At 39.2% G+C, this 16676-nt stretch overlaps 2 protein-coding genes across 10 annotated transcripts in view; one reads left to right on the top strand and one right to left on the bottom strand.

Annotated features, from left to right (window-relative positions):
* Positions 1–7251, top strand: part of dock7 (dedicator of cytokinesis 7) — a 210576-nt gene extending 203325 nt beyond the window's left edge. For all 7 annotated transcript variants that reach the window (XM_085982670.1, XM_085982673.1, XM_085982671.1 and 4 more), the window contains 6 exons: positions 235–324; positions 1257–1493; positions 2433–2576; positions 3985–4091; positions 5728–5895; positions 6696–7251. In XM_085982670.1, the coding sequence (XP_085838796.1) occupies positions 235–324; positions 1257–1493; positions 2433–2576; positions 3985–4091; positions 5728–5895; positions 6696–6738 (789 nt within the window). In that variant the 3' untranslated portion in view covers positions 6739–7251. The remainder of the gene's footprint in view (positions 1–234; positions 325–1256; positions 1494–2432; positions 2577–3984; positions 4092–5727; positions 5896–6695) is intronic.
* A 448-nt stretch (positions 7252–7699) lies between these two features.
* usp1 (ubiquitin specific peptidase 1) overlaps positions 7700–16676 on the bottom strand; it is a 171275-nt gene continuing 162298 nt past the window's right edge. For all 3 annotated transcript variants that reach the window (XM_085982679.1, XM_085982677.1, XM_085982676.1), the window contains 4 exons: positions 15848–16608; positions 11936–12094; positions 11328–11529; positions 7700–10484 (listed from right to left, as the gene is read on the bottom strand). In XM_085982679.1, the coding sequence (XP_085838805.1) occupies positions 9713–10484; positions 11328–11529; positions 11936–12094; positions 15848–16608 (1894 nt within the window). In that variant the 3' untranslated portion in view covers positions 7700–9712. The remainder of the gene's footprint in view (positions 10485–11327; positions 11530–11935; positions 12095–15847; positions 16609–16676) is intronic.

The raw sequence follows: 16676 nt of genomic DNA, 5'->3' as shown, positions 1-16676 counted from the left end.
ACTATAAAATAGAGTTAGGCTGTCCTTGTAACATTAGTTCACCAGCAGAGCACTTCATTACATTGGAAACCCCCTTCACAGTGCCAGCTAGTCATAACTGGCACTGTAAGAATATGTCGACACTTTTAAAATGGACTTTGCCACAGACATGAGTTTTCATGCATTTTGAAATAGAGTGCTGCAACCCACTCATCAATGTTTAATATTTAATGAATGTATTTTCTTTTGGATTAGGCATTTTATGGTGAACGTTTTGGTGAGGATGTTGTAGAAGTTATCAAAGATTCCAATCCCGTGGACAAATGCAAACTGGATCCTAATAAGGTAATATTCTACAGTAACAGCTGTGTGGAGTACTTAATTGTCTCTCTCTCAAATAGTCTCCTTTTCTCCCCTCCTCTCCTGAACATGCTGACTCTTGTTGGGGTTTAGTTACACAAGTCCTGTACCTCAAGTGGTCATTCTTCATGTGTGAGTCTAGCCAATGAGTACTGCCAGACTATTTGACCATGAAAGGGATTATAGCTGAGCCTGATTCTCACCGAACATCCACTGACACACACTTTCCAGCAGGACTGATTTTTTTCACCTTCCTAGCCCGGGTGTTGAAGCCAGTTGTGGTACCCTGGCTGACGTCACTATCGTATTGTGACAGTCACAGACAGGTTTCTGTCATTGGCATCAATTCTAGCACCTCACGAATAGCATTCCTGAGTGTATAGTGCAAAATGAAGACTGAACTTTGAAGGCGGAATACCTTAGTTTTCATAATTTTCCAATGTACTTGCATACATTTTACTCCAGACTCCAGTGGTTGCATACAACAGTGGAACTGTGGTGCCACATCCCACAAATGCAGTGACATTCCAGTAACCTGTAGCGGGATCTAGGGAAAGTAGTACAAAGAGTGGAAAGCGAGGAAGCAGCAGCAGGAAATAGCAAGCAGATTGCTGGATTCAGGGACGTGTTCTCTCAGTTTGGTGATGGGACCATTTCAACCAAGAAACTGGGCACAGTGATGTGATCACTAGAGCAGAACCCCACTGAAGCAAGATATGAGCATGAGGTGGATACTGCTGGAATTGGCACCATGGACCTTCCAGAATTCCTCACAATGTTAGCTGGGAAGAGTAAGGATACAGATAATGAGGAAATCCATGAAGTCCATCCATAATCCGTAAAGTGGTATAAGTGAAATAACTTGTCATGTGAGTTGTGCGTGACATTCAGCCATCTTAAAAAAATTTTTTTTACAGGCCTACATTCAGATAACTTACGTGGAACCATATTTTGACACTTACGAAATGAAGGACAGGATTACTTACTTTGACAAAAACTATAACCTGAGACGTTTCATGTATTGCACGCCATTCACACTAGATGGCCGAGCTCATGGTGATCTTCATGAACAGTTCAAACGCAAGACAATCCTGACGGTGTCGCATGCATTCCCCTACATTAAAACCAGGATCAATGTTACCCAGAAAGAAGAGGTGAGGAAATGAATCAGTGTTTCACCATAAACTGTTACATTTTGATAAAATTCTTGAAAATTGATGGAGTTCAAAGGTGAACAGAAAATAGAAAGTTCTAGATCTTATTTTGCTATAAATGTTCCTCACAGGAATGTTACCATGTTCTGATTTCCAATCCATTTTTAGTTGCAACATTGTATAACTCCCTCCACCAGTCAGTAGAAATTATGTAAGATATACTACATTGCAACATGCCCATTTTCATAATTTTATTCTTGCATGGATCCTGAGATATGTGTTTGATCAAGGGAGCACCCTTAATACTTTTATATGGTTAAAGCTTAAAATCTATTTTGACTTATCCACAACTGATTCACCATTGAAATCCATTTATATAAGAGTCTGGTGTTCCACTATAAGTTCAGTATTTGAATTTACTTTTTCCTCTTAACAACATAGGAATCTGTATCTAATTTTTACATAGGTGCTCATTTTGTTGGATGTGTGATTGTTCTTTTTTATTGAGGGTAATCTTTTTCTTCACGGATCATGCACCAATTGCAGCCAAGAGTTTAAGTGGGTGTCTAGCTCCCAGGCTCTACCAATGCTGCTCTGAAATGGCTGATGTACGAGAGCAAGTCCCACTGTTCCTTCATTTTTTTTTCTCCCTGCTCCTTCTCTGGGATTTCACAGCTGAGATTAGGATCTGAGTGGGCGGGGTTAGGGGGAAATTCAAAGCAGTGCTATTGTGATGGCTTAGTTGGTAAATACACCGCCTGATTATTGAGCTATAAAACCGGACGGTAATTCACCACTCTGTTACACCCCACGTAGAGATTAATCTTACGAAAATGACAGGCAGTGATTTAATTGTATTGAGAATTACAACTGGGTATGGTTGAAAGCACAGTTGAAAATGAGACATAATGAAACCCAGGCTGTTTTTGTTATCTACAGGTCATTTTAACACCAATTGAAGTGGCAATAGAAGACATGCAGAAGAAAACTCAAGAGCTGGCTTTTGCAACACATCAAGAGCCAGCTGATCCTAAGATGCTTCAAATGGTGTTGCAGGGCTCAGTGGGAACAACAGTTAATCAAGTATGGATTCAGATCTACCAGGAAAAAAAATCTGTTGGCACATTTAGCCAATTACTGAAATCGCTGACGGCGAGTCTAACAGCAGTAAAAGCTGTGTGACAACATTCTTGGAGTCGGTACTAATGTAACACATTATTCCTCAAAGTTCAAGCCAAGATTCTCTGATAGCTCATTTAATAAATGCACCACCATATAAGCCCTACAGACAAGGAGGGCCTGACGAAGGGTCTTCGACCTGAAACATTGACTCTCTCTCCATGGATGTTACCTGGCCTGTTGAGTTTTTCCAGCGTTTTCTGTTGTTATTTTAGACAAGGAGGGGCCCAGGTTCAACCCCTGCTCTGTCCTGAGTTTGTTGATCTCAGTAGGTGACAGTCAGGGTCATACAATTGGCCTCGGGCCAAGCGGATGATAAAATCAGCTAGCGTTTCCACTCCTAATCCCTATTCGGGAATCGACAGGAAAGTCGGCATTCAAGGATGTGGTCCAGGTTTGACTCTATTTCTTTCCCATTCCCCTCAGTCAAATAGCCTTCTCACTGTTTGGGCTCAAAATTGAAGAATGACCACTTGGGTGATGTAGTGGAGGGTGGCATGATGCCCATGAAACTGTGCCAAATTCGATGAGGGAGGGGAACATTTCAAGATTATGTTGAAGGTACAAACATTCTAAAATTAGAAAAGCAGATTAACTGGATCTTGGGGATTAAAGCAAAGAAACAGTGTGCAAGACTAAGCCCAGCTTTATTAATTTACATAATTAGTCTAATTTAATTTGAACCTGTAGTGTAAATAGAGTACATTAGATTTAATTTTATTGCTTGTGACCAGCGTCCAAAAATGTCTGTCCCCTGGGTGTAATGGTCAGGAAAAAGGGACCAATGATGGCAATTATAAGTATCACGACAAGGTTCTGACATAATTTTGGCAGCAAAAATGTACCTAGTCATCAATGAAAATCCTTCAAAAAATGTTAGCACCTTTAAATTGGATGGTAGGAACATAGATTTTGTAAAATAATAAAAGGAGGTTAAACAATTAAAACTTTTGAACAGAAAAATGGCTAGAATAGGTTAAAAGAGTAAAATTGAAGTAAAAAGGCAGAATAGGTGGCAAAAAAGGGAAAACAGAGCAAGCACGGGTTAAATGTTTAGACTTCTTTTGTAAAAATTTTCATTGTTTAGGATTAATACACTGATAACGCTACTGCTGACATTTGGATTTATTTTAGCGTCAGGGTATGAGTTGAAAACTAGTCAGCCAGAGACATGAATTTCCCTTGATCTGTGGTCAAGCATGAATGAGAAATTCTTGGTATTGTGCCTGCATTCTGCTGTAAATTCTTTTGACGCTAATGTAAGTTAAATCACAGTTCCTGTTTCAATCATATGTGTAATCTCTCCACACAGGGACCTTTAGAAGTTGCTCAAGTGTTTTTGTCTGAAATACCCAATGATCCCAAACTGTTCCGGCACCACAACAAGTTACGCCTATGCTTCAAAGATTTCACGAAAAGGTATGATTTTATACTGTTTTCCACACTGTGGTACGATTGCCGTTGCTCTGGATTTGTTCCCATTTACACTGCACAACAAATTCAGACACTGGCAACATTGCAAATGTCCATGTTCAGTTGGGACTGAGCTCTCAGCCACCCATGATTGTAACAAAAAGCCAGTTAGCTTTGCTACCAGTGCTACTTTGCCCATACGATTCTGGAATAAAATCTCAGGAGATGGTGTTCCCTGCCCCTAGATGTGCACATAGCCTCATTTGTTTTACAGGAGTGCAATATAAACTGACTGAACTAATATACATGTTTTGCAGAGACAGCAGTGCACTGTTTACTTACACAGGAATATGTGTTGTGCATTATTCACAGTGGTGTATATTACAGCTAATGTAGTCAGATATGTAGGAGTAATTTTATTGTATAGCAGATGTAAATATTATTGAAGTGCCTAATAGTCCCATTGCATCACTTCCACATAATCATTCTTTGATTAATCTGAGCATCTGTCACATTGCTGTTGCTCAGTATAGGGCTGATTAAATCCAGACTGAATACCGTACTGTGTTCAAATCAGCAACTGATTTTGTGAAATTACATGAATTTTGAGGGTAGTTTTACAAAGTTGTATTCAGAAATGATGGCTACTGCACGCCTCCCCCCATTACTCCTTTCTGTAGTCAATTTGCCCTGCCCTGCCAATTCCACCCACCTACCTACATTTCCAACATTAGATACCTTTCTGAATAAGACCATCCATTTAGTACCAAATTATGGGCAGCTTTTGGTCTCATGTCCTCTAGAAACTGCCTCAGACATTTACAAATGGAGACTTGCCAGCACGGACATGATGGGCCGAAATGGCCTCCTTCCGTGCTGTAACTTTCTATGATTCTACTTTCATCCCATTGGAGCGGAGATTTGCTCAAGGTTGTTTGACTAAGAGAAGCTGAATGCTTGAATTATACATTTTCTGCTGCATGTTGTCCTAATCTACACCTGGAGTGGTAGGGTGCAGTTTGGCATACACATTCTCTAAATCAACCATGCTGTTAGGGATAAGAACATTCTTCCCCACAGGGAGGGAAAGGATAGAGTAGTAGGAGAGTCACCTTTGGCTGCTCTCATGTACATTTTGCAGTTGGATCAAGAGCATAATTGTCAGGTGCCATCTTGGTTGGAGGAGCAGTGCATGACACAAAGAACTTTAAAGGAAAACAGGATGGAGATAAAAAAGGGCAATAGAATGCATGCCACAAGGATTTCAGTAAAGTGCAATGGTGATTGTCTGAAATCTTTGTGCAAGATCCACCTGAATGTGGAAAAACCCCAGCACAGTACAATTACAAATGTTGTCCTTCCAAACTTGGGTTGCCCGCAGAAAATATTTTCAACTGTATAAGAATTGGCTGTAGTGCTACTTACAGGTCGGTCACTAATGATGGTAGAGGTGGGAACATCATACAAGTGTGTTGAACTATATTAAAAAATATTGGCACAAGTATGATTTTATTTTTCAATTTGCTGCCAAGGCTAAATAATTAAGCCTAGTGACAATGCCGAGTAGCTATTCTTATTGCCTGTTCGCTAGCCAGGAAAGATGGGGCGCCGGAGTTTACTGATTACAGCTTGTTTAATTAAGATGTGAGGATGCCCTGCGGAAGAACAAAAGTTTGATAGGTCCTGACCAGAAGGAATATCAACGCGAGCTCGAACGGAACTATCATCGTCTCAAAGAAGCTCTTCAGCCTTTGATAAACAGGAAGATTCCCCAGCTTTACAAACCAGTTCTACCGATCAGCTGCCATAGGCAAGTTTAAATTAGTATATCAACAGTGATGAGGTTGCTTTCGTTCATAATGCGGAGATTGAAATATGCTCGTCACTGTCCACTTTTACCATACTAATTATTTGTTTGGAGATTGTTGATCAAATAGCATTGTTAATTTCTGTCCCAGAAATCCTCATGAAAGAACACGAAATTTGTTAATTGTTCCACTCCTCCCATAAACTTAGTGTAAAACTTATTACTGGTAGCATAGAAGAGTTTATTATATATATTAATTAATTTATAGCTAATTTTATGCTCTAGTCAAAAGCATCACATTATTCTACAGTAGATTTCACCTAGGATTGTATTATATCTGAAGACAAGTCAGTCGATCTTGTCATACAGTTGTCTATATGCATGGGTGCAGATTTGAAAAAACACCATTCATAAGGTACTATCAAATCAGATCAGTATCTACCACCTAATGAGCTATTAAGCCACACACATCAGGAAGGGTCCAGGTTCACTTCTCAAACTCACCAAGTTATTAGCTCAACTAAGATGGCTGTTAGAGCGATACAAAATCAGCCAGGGTTCCCAGTCAAGCTGGAATTGTGCATGTGTAGATTCTGGTTTGAGAACAGGTTTGGTCTTGGCTGTGATGCATCATTGAACAGCCTGTCAAAAACATGTCACTTGGACAGGTTCTGTAGAGATGTAATCCAGCATGAATCACACCCTATAGGAAAGGAAAAAACCTGTTTTCCATTATTATTAGCATAAATGAGAAACACAGAAAATGTAAACCGGTTGTTAATTCGTACATGTTGTATTTACAGAGATTCTTTCAGCAGATTGAGCCTTCGCAAAGTGGACATCTGAAAAGGTGGACTAAGCACTTATCTATGTGACAAAGGGGGTAAAAAAAAAATCTATCCATTTCATCATCAAATAGCAAATATGGAAATTACAAGTACGTAAAAGAAACAAATTCATACCTCAAATTTTGATACAACCCCAGGCATAGAAATTTTAGATACACTACATTTCTTTAAAAGATGAAAAGCGGTTGAGGATAAATGGCAACGGTCATGGTACTAGTGATTATTCCAGCACACTCAAGGTTACATTTGCTTGCACAATGTCTCAGTATTGTGCTTTTGTTAGTGTTGTCACTAGCATTTACAACTGTTAAGATTCACTAATTGGTCATGCTTACTATTATTTATCTACCATTATGTATTAAAAAGTTCTTAATGTTATTTACTATTAGCTGATGTACTATTTATATCAGAAATTCGCACAAGATCCCTTTGAACAGTTTTGTTATGTGATTGGCATTGATCATTTCATTTTTATTTTTTAAAAAAAGGTACTATTAAATATTGAAATTACTTCAACGTGGTAGATTTATTGATTTCACTCCAACCTGTTCATTATTGCAGTAGTAAGTGCGAAATTACTGAAACTGCTTAATTAGTCATCTCTCGTTTTAAGTTTTTAAACCAGCTGTGGCTTTAAGTTATTATTAAACCACTACTTGCAACATGATCTAGATAAGAACTTCTTCAACCAAGCTCATCTCAAACTTCAGCTATGGTCATGCTAAACATTTTTCAGCAGTTCTGGTTTAATATGTAGTAAACTTAATTCGAGTTCCTGCTTGTTTTAGTGATCCCTGCAGGAAGTGTGCATGTATGGGCATTTAATGAAAGCAGAATCGGGCTGCTGACACTCCCCATCTGAGCTCAATTAGGTGAGGTATTGAAGGGTGATTTGCAAGGAGTTATTGAGAGGAAAAAGATGTAAATGGATTATTTTTAACAATATATAGCACAGAGGGTGTGGATTCACGGTTCTGTTTTATTAAAATGAATTAATTTCCCAACTTACAGTAAAATTGGAAAAAGAAATACAAAGAGCTTGAACTCACTCCTACTGCATGCAGATTAATGTTAGTCAGCTCCTTGTGCTACAATAGGCAGCATCCTGGGCCCGCTTCAAATCAGAATGAGGTAAACCGCTACCTGCCAATGCAGACTGCAACCTGTAACCCAGTCAAAAACTTGGCATGACAACATGGGCATCAACGCACTGCATTTCTCCCCTACTGAAATCCTATAATTCACAGAAATATACTGAACTGCTGAAAGAAAAAATGGCAATGCTGGAAACTAAATAAAAAGTGGAAATGCACCAGAATTATATGGGAATGGCTTATTTGTTTTTAGTCAAAACCAGCTGCTGATCCAACATCCACGTAGCCCCTTTATACTCTGTGGGAGTAGGGCTGCTCTATGGGTAGTTGACGTCCACATTCGAACAGTGATCAGGCCTAGCTCAAGTCTAGCATGGAGCAGAGGATGTACCTTCTGAAAAATAAACATGACCCAAGGCAAGTAATATACATACATACGTTAGTGCTATACAAGAGTTTCAATTCAAATAAAAGGTTATTAAAATTATGCCTCACTGGTCTTTTATGTACAACTTTGAGATAATTGCATTTACAAATTAGAGGGGTAAATTTATAGGATTGGTTTCCTAGATTATCTTAGAAACTACATAGTAAAAGTTATACAATTAAACTTTATACATTACTTTAATGTTTTATATTTACATTACTAGTGTCTATAATACACCGCTTAAAAAAAGGAAACCTGTGACTATATTCCAGATTTCTTGTACATTTTGTCTGGTAGTCAAACTTGTAGAAGCATTTCTGAAATAACCTTGAATCTAAAAAAAAAAAATCCCTTTCAGGGCATGAAGTGTCTATTTATATCACCATCTGCATGACATATAGAAAAGAAATTGTAAATGAATAATTTGTTACAGGGCATCTGAAGCGAGAGCAAATATAAAAGTAGAGGTCATTAGAAACTCTTCATTGAGTCGATGTGTAGTTTTATAAAAGGAAGTGACTCAGCAAGAGGTGCCAAGACACAAATCTAGTGGGTTTAGTTAAAAGGTCACATTTTAGTCATCCAACAACTTAGGTCGAATTTCCACCCTGCATATGTAGTCCAAGAAAGTCCCAGGTTTATTTTCTGGTCTTAAAAGTTAAGCTCAGCCAACATAGCAGGGGTGGGGGGGAATAATCAGTGTTCCCAATAACAAATGCCAGCTAGTAACTGGTACCTGATAACAGGATCAGGCTTAGCTGTGAAACCTGCTGTGGTATTCAATCTAAGTGCACAAATTATGACTGACCACTGGAGGGCAGCGCCACGAGCTACCTGGGGATTACGTCCCAGACTCAGTAAGGGCCTGTAGGAGAAATTGTAAAAGGAATTGTGTCAATATATTGGGAAGGAAAATAGAGGGGGGTTTGGGTCAAACTCTGTTGCAGTAGCAGTAAGTTTTACTCAGTATCTGCTACATTGCAACCTTCTAAAATGCAGCTGATCATATTCTTTAGATTGTACTGTTGTTAGCTGTGGGGCACTATGGATAAATGTAATAAGGTGTTTTTACAGGTCTCAGCTATGGTGATTCTATCAGCCTTGAAAGTTTAAACATCCAACAATAATGGGATGGAGAAAGACAGTTTTAAAATCTAGTCCCTGCTATAGAGAGGCAAGAAATGTAAATTTTGCACCCACTATTATTAACAAAAAAAGCTGTGTTTAAATTTAAAGCCTATAATCTGCTTCATATCTAAACAAACTTGGAGGCTTGCTTTATCAGGCTGTTTTGGTAGTGCTTGATTGGTGGTTCATGCAGCTTATACTAGCAAATCACACAACAAGGTTTCATGTTTTAAAAACAATGCTCTCTATTAAATATACAATAAGCAGTGAAAGAAAACATCCCATGGTGAAGTTACTTATGCCAATCTATTACGGTGCACGTTTTATGGGTTTGCCATTTTCTTGTAAAACAACAGGTACGGGGTTGATGTGCAAGAGGTCGATGGAGAAAGTGAGCTGAGAAAATCCTGTTCATCTGTAAGCTTCACCTCAGCATCATCAAACAGCATCCATTTCCCTTCATACTCCTGCAGACTACAGCAGCTTTGAGGAACCTGGTTTTCTGGAACGTTCCTCCCAGTTACAGACGCTCCATGTTGGCTGTTGCAACAACTTTGGTCTTTAATGGAACAAATATGTTTTTCTCTTAAGTTAGCACCGTCTGATTTCACATTTTCTTTTAATCCAATGCCAGGTTTTTCAGAGTCATTCTTGTTCTTGGAGACATGCAGGTCAAACCTGGATATACTTTTTTGTCCACCAAGGAGCCCAACACTTTCTGCATTCTTCTTTGTAGTTTTACCAGTTGCCGCCGTTTGGAAGTTTCCCTTCAGTTTAACGGATATCTCTCCATCATCATATTCTTGTGGGCAAACAGAACATTTTGCCTCGTCCTCACTGAGTGGTTCCTGTTTCATACCAGATGCACAGTTCAATGCAGATTCTTCTTTGTGCACCTCCTCCTGGCTGCCAAAATCTGTCATTTTTACATAGGCTGTGTAGTGACCACTACTAATACTCACCCCATTGTGCATGACTACAGCAAACAGTTCATAGCAGTCATTAGCCTCTCTTGTGCTCCATTCTTCCAGTGAAAGCTTAAGAGGAGTCAGCAAGGGAGTATTCACTTTTGAGAGATTGCCATAGGGCTCCAACCTAAAAAAAATGTCATAATCAACATGAGATCATGGGCAGCAAGGAAATAGTGATACTGTGATAACATTGTTTAAAAAATAGTTTACGTTTACATTCTAAAAGTGACATTCATGAACAACTAGTGAACATTTTCACTGTTGCACAGGTGTGGGATAAATTACAGCATTTCAAATAATGCACAGACTTGTACACCATTTATAGCAAGGCACTTTTGCTGGAAGCAGAAAATACTGTACTACACAAATTGGTTTTGTTCTCTGCCCACCACAGGTGACTTGCCATTGAGCTTGTATTTTGTCCTAGGCGCTACATCTTGCCCATACAGGCTAGCAATGCAATTTTATGTTAATGACCCATGGACATTTCCCCCTCTCCTGCTTATCCCTACACCATCTGGGGATAGGGGAACACTTTTATTTCAGTCAATCATACTCAAAAAAACCCAAAGATATGCGAGAATGGGGAGTTACTCTCCCTCAGCTTTTCAGTGCAGACAGGAAAAAAAGGAGTAAAATATTTCAGGCATGGGGCAAGGAAAGGCAGGTAGATTAAAAAAAATACATCAGGGCTCATGTTAGTTAGTTGATACAATGTTGAATATCAGACAAACAGGTTATAGTGCACACACACTGTCTAGACCAGCTAAAATCACCCCCCTAATGTCTCAAAAAACAATTAAACCGGACTCTTAGTATGAGCTATGCTGATTACTACTACTACATTGAATTTTACACATTATTTTGATCGTAATCTTTGCCATGAAATTTTGTTTCTCCAGTAAATTTATTATTCTACCTCACTTCAGTTTTTTGCAGTTCCAGTAACATTAATTTTCATACTTACTCTGAGCTACATGCTGCAAAGCACTTCAAGTGGATGGTCACAACCTCTGGCATCTTGTCAAACAACAGGCTGCGTTCAGCTTCTGTGTAATGGTGACAGTTTTCACAGAAATATTTGTCTTCACCGACTATTCGTTCCACTGAAGCGAACTGCGATATTGCCCACTTCAGTGTTTTTATCTCCATCTTTGGTTCTGGAGAAACTGGAAGAAAAGGGCAAGAAACTATAGTCACTCCAGTCTTTCCTCATAGTTCAATCCTTTAACTCTAGGGATCAGCCTCATGGCTCTTCTCTGTGCTGACTCTAACACTTAAATGTCTCCCTTGTGTCTTGGTAACCAGAACTGGATAGAGTACTTAGTGTCATGCGACAAGAGCACTGTACAATTAATTCACAGCTGGAGAAGCCATTAAAAAAAAAACTGTGGGAGGCAAAGGAACTATTCAACTTCAACCCTTTCCCGAGTCTTCCCTCACACCTCACCCAAGTGCAGAACTAAAATCACACGTTGCTTCACTACAAAATCCTGCATTGCATTTACTGACCCCCAAATGGAATAATTTCTCACTTGTTACTATGCCAGTAAAGAAAACTATTAAATGACTTACTCTCAGAGCCCTCTTCCTTTGGGTCGTTTTCTTGAACAGGTACGCTGATATCCTGGAAATTCTCTCTTCGCTCAGAGTAGCACTCGCACTCCAAACACCGCGTTCTCAAAACTAACTGTCCTTGGAACATTCCATCCATCAGCTCAAAGCCAGACACCTCTAAACAAACCAAAAGGAGATGTTAAAACCACAAGTTATGGAGAACAGATAATGCGAATGTGAAGAGCCATGACCACTGAAATTAAAGTATAATTTGTTCAAAATGCCCCATATTTCTACATGTTACAGAAAGGAGATACCTGCACACTTACTAGGGCGTCGGAAGACTCCTTGTTATATGCTTTGGAACTGCGAGCAGAACTTCGTTTGCTAAGGCATCATGAATAGGGATAATGAATCGTAGGAAGAACTCAAGCGTTGTACAGAACATTAGCCAGCATTTCTACACGATACAAGGATCAACACATACAAATCTCTCTTTATAATGTCTACAATAAGGCCACAGTTAAGTAGAATACTTCCTCTTTAAGTCAAGTACAAATCACAACCATACCCCAGCAGAAGTCAGCAGCTTGAGAGAAAAACTGGAGCAAACAATAAAACTAACTACAGCTTCAGATTTCATTTTATGGTGATCTAGATACAACATTTTACACTGTAGGGTTGCTCACTTTTGCTGAGGGCCACAATCCTAATCTCTATCACATTATCTCCATATACATATCCCAGCTAAAGCTACACTGGTGAACAGAAGTACAGAAGCACATGGTGCATCTTGTCGGCAGTGGGACATAAATGAGTCAACAGTGGTCCATATCATAAGTGTCACTGTACTTCCAATTGGAGTCCAACCAGCTAACTCAATGATAAAATATATATAATTATTCTTGGTCTGCCGGTTTTTGGCACTGTGATTATGCTGTGCGGACTACGTGCCCTCCATAAATCTGAGCTCCGACTAGTTGCAAGTACCCGCTTCTGATTGATTGCTACTAAGCCTGTGATTAGCAACCAAACAGATGCAAAGTTTAATTAACAATTCACTAAGACACTGGCTGTCTTGTCCTGTGAGCTCCCCCAATCGCAGTCACAACTCCTAGGCCCACTGAGTCCTACTTCTGATCCATCCCAGGCCTACCTGCTGCCCCCAATTATTCCCTCTCCTAGGTCATGAGACTCAGTTTTCTTCAAGCACACAGATGAGATGCCAATTGCTACTTACTTTTAAACTGCACTTCAAGCTTTCTTGGAACAGTTCAAGAGAATGATCAGAGTGAGCACTGGTTTTTCCCCACATAATAATCTCCCAACCTCCCTGCAGAAACAGGCCAACCAGGTGGGAATGGGAAATACTACCCAGGATGGCGATGGGAGTGATCTCCCGGTCTATAATTTGACTGAAGTGTTTGTGTGGTGGACGTACTTTTGATGCCCAAGAGAAGTGCTGTGACTTCATACCCAGGGAGACGCACCCATTTCTGTAGCTATCAGAGGATTGAAGCCTTGGGTCTCTGTGACACGGGAGAAGAGGAGACTTAAGGCACTTTTAACTTGTGTACAGGTTGCAGAAGAGTGAAGCCAAAAGGATTCTACTGCATTTACCTTGTTCTTTGTCGCTACTTTCCTGCTGGAGGCTGATTTAGAGAAATGGAGAGCTGGTCTGTGCATGCAGAGAGTGGAGGCAAGAGATTTTTCAATTTTATTTAAATTTGAGCCATGGTTTTATGATGCAATTTGATGTCATACCATAAGCATACATTCAGGAGTCAGTTCCAGCAACAGAAGCTAAGACCCATAGAAATTGGTTTTGTACACTGGTGCCAGTTTTAGGAGATTAGCACTATAAAAAGTGAAATTAAACGTGGGAGACCCACACATCAGCTGTCGACAGCGCTCACAACATGGAAGTGCTTAGAGAGAATGGAAGCAAGCAAAGTAAGAAACAGCTAGAAAGAAAAATAAGCTAGAAAGAAAAATAAAGTATTATGAGAGTCAAAGAAACAGAAATAGTCAATGAGCATGAGAGACAAACAGACATTAACTTTTTCTGTAAGCAATACAAGAGATCAACTATTTAAAAAAAAAAAGGCCCCAAATCTTATATCAGCTAACCAGGAGTGGCCTAACACCGGAAAAAAGGCACATCAGGTGGATCGTGCTGCATACTCAGCCAGATCAGGTGGCTCTGAATCAGCTCCCGAGACTAGGCTGAAGTTTCGGTCCTTGGTGCAATGAATGGAGTCTCTACATTGCACACTGTCCCTCCTGTTAAGGTCCCTGAACAATTCTAGAGTGAAGGAAATGGGAGTCCCCATTGGGGAACAAAGTTAATTTTGATATATTGAATATATTTTAGATCAACACTGAGGCAGTTCTTTTACTTTCCTTACATATTCCTTCCTCTTCAAGTGCTTATTTTGGTTGTACAGGGTCATTATCACAGTAATAAAGCTACTTTACAATTTTAGTTTCATGTTGCGTGAGCTGAAAGCTTAAAAAGCTTTAAATAAAAAATGACTCCGAGCCGGAAATTCCACGTAAACCAATCTAATATTCTGGGGAAAAGTAGCACTTAAAAGTTTCCCCTCTATAAAATAACTGTGTTTCACTAAATTTGGTAAGTGACATATTGCAGATGTTTGGGGAAAGACAGGCTATGTTTCTATGCTAATAAGAGGTGGAGAAATAATAATCCTCTGGCTGGCAACAGGTCGGAGAAATTACTGTTCCTGACACGAAGGATCATTTAAATTTTCAGCTAACCAAACACGGACATTAAAGTGATATAGCAACTCAAGTGTCAGGAGTAACTTCATTACTGTAATAATCCTAAAGGACAAAAATAAACACAAACCACTTTAATTGAGGCATTTTAGACTTCTGCTGTCATCTTGTACCATACTTCTGTAAAAAACTCACTCCCCCTGCCTTCTACCTCTCACCAATCATATTGGAAGTAGGAGCAACATTCTTTACACATATTAATTGGTTAAATAAAAATAATCTTTGGCCCTAGCTATTCCAAAGTTAGAATACTGACCTAGCGGCATCACAGATGTAACCAAGTCAATCGGACATGCTTTAGGTGTCAAAAAACAGGAATAGGGTTGCCAACCAAATAATATATTCATTAACAAACCATAAAGGAACGGCAAACTCAAATAAATGAATTGTCTTTGGTGTCCCAAGAATGTATTTTTTCCTTGATTGTTCTAACGATGTGGCAGTACTGTGATTTATTCATGTAATTACAGGGGAAAGTGTGTTGTTTCTGTGAATAAAAGTATGTAGTCTGCAAGACACTGAGTTGTGCAAACAGGGGAATAAATGGCTTAGATCTTCTATGGAAGACTGACCACTGACTCAAGACGGTGTCACCTTTACCAGTCATATTTCAGTTTTAGATAGGGAATGTGTGTTAGAACATAATCCAACAAGAAAAAGCCAATATGACAATTTTTCATCTTTTTCCAACCCCTCATCACTACTTTAAACAAGAATCAGTATTTACTGTACTAGAAAGCAGTATACAGAAGTCAATTAATTTACACACAAGATAATTCCCCAAGTTTAGCTAATGTTATCTTTAGCCTAAGTCATGTCTTGTTTTTCAGATAATATCTCAGCATCCACCCCATTGATACCCAGTTAATTTTTAACAATTTCGTTCATTCTTCTATTTCCTTCCCCAGGCTTTTCCTTACTTGCCCTTTTCTAGCTCCACAGGTGTTACAACTTGATAGAACCACTGAACATAATTGCACAGTACTAAGAATATTTAATTGGAAATGGGGTTTGTCTGTAATGTGCTGGAATTGATATAGTTTAGAGTTGAGGTACTGAATGAATCCTGCCTTGCTGCATCAGCTTTAGCTCAAAAGAAAACTTACTGGAACGTTTAGGCTCACTAACCTGTTTTCCTTGTGCTCTTGTCTTCAGTTTCACACAAGTCTCCATTTTTCTCATTGGTGGTTTCTATAGCACACTGGATCTTACAGCCCGATTCAGAACAGTAGTTCTCTGTTGAACTGTCCTCATTTGCAGTTTCTGTACAACTTGGCTGATTTCCATTTGCTTCATCATCTTTTCTTGGTCCTTTTGTGCCCAGATTTGATGTTAGTTTTCCAAGACTACAGAATTTTGAAAGAATACTTGGCTGGTTCTCTGCTGGTTTCAGCCATCTTAACCCAAGTCGTGTTTTCTTCTGGGCAATTGAGCGTGCAGTACCATTTTCAGATAGACTCTTAGCATCAATATCAGGTTCTTGTTCAATAGTGTCCCCAGAAGGTTTTCTCTTCCCTCTTGTTTGCCGTTTCTCTTCTATTTTTTTCAGATCCTTGGGCAATTTAGATTTTTTCATAGCATTGCCAGCTTGTGTATCACTTTTTCTTTTCCCATTTTTCTTTTTCTTTAGCATTTCCTCTTTCTCTAGATCAGGCATTTCACAGTCACCTTGCTCAGCGTCATTTCCAGCTATCAGGTTATTGGTGCAAAAAGTCTCTGTAGGCCTGTTCATTTTATTCTCCACAGTTGTTTCAGGGTCAACGACATTTTCTTCAACAGATGCACTTTTCTTTAACAACTGGCAAGCTTCCAGGGTGTATCCCAAAATACACTGCAACACTTCCTGCGCATCATGCTGTAGATATCCATCATACATTGGATTCAGCTCTCTAAAATACAAGTGGACAGTTTATATATTATTCCATTCAAATGTCATTTCACTTTATTTGTGCTGCAA

Source organism: Somniosus microcephalus, chromosome 3, assembly GCF_052327205.1.
Source record: "Somniosus microcephalus isolate GS21.2 chromosome 3, FLI_Smic_1.0, whole genome shotgun sequence".
Classification (NCBI taxonomy): domain Eukaryota; kingdom Metazoa; phylum Chordata; class Chondrichthyes; order Squaliformes; family Somniosidae; genus Somniosus; species Somniosus microcephalus.
Note: the sequence above shows the minus strand (reverse complement) of the source record. Positions and strands in the feature narration are given on the sequence as shown.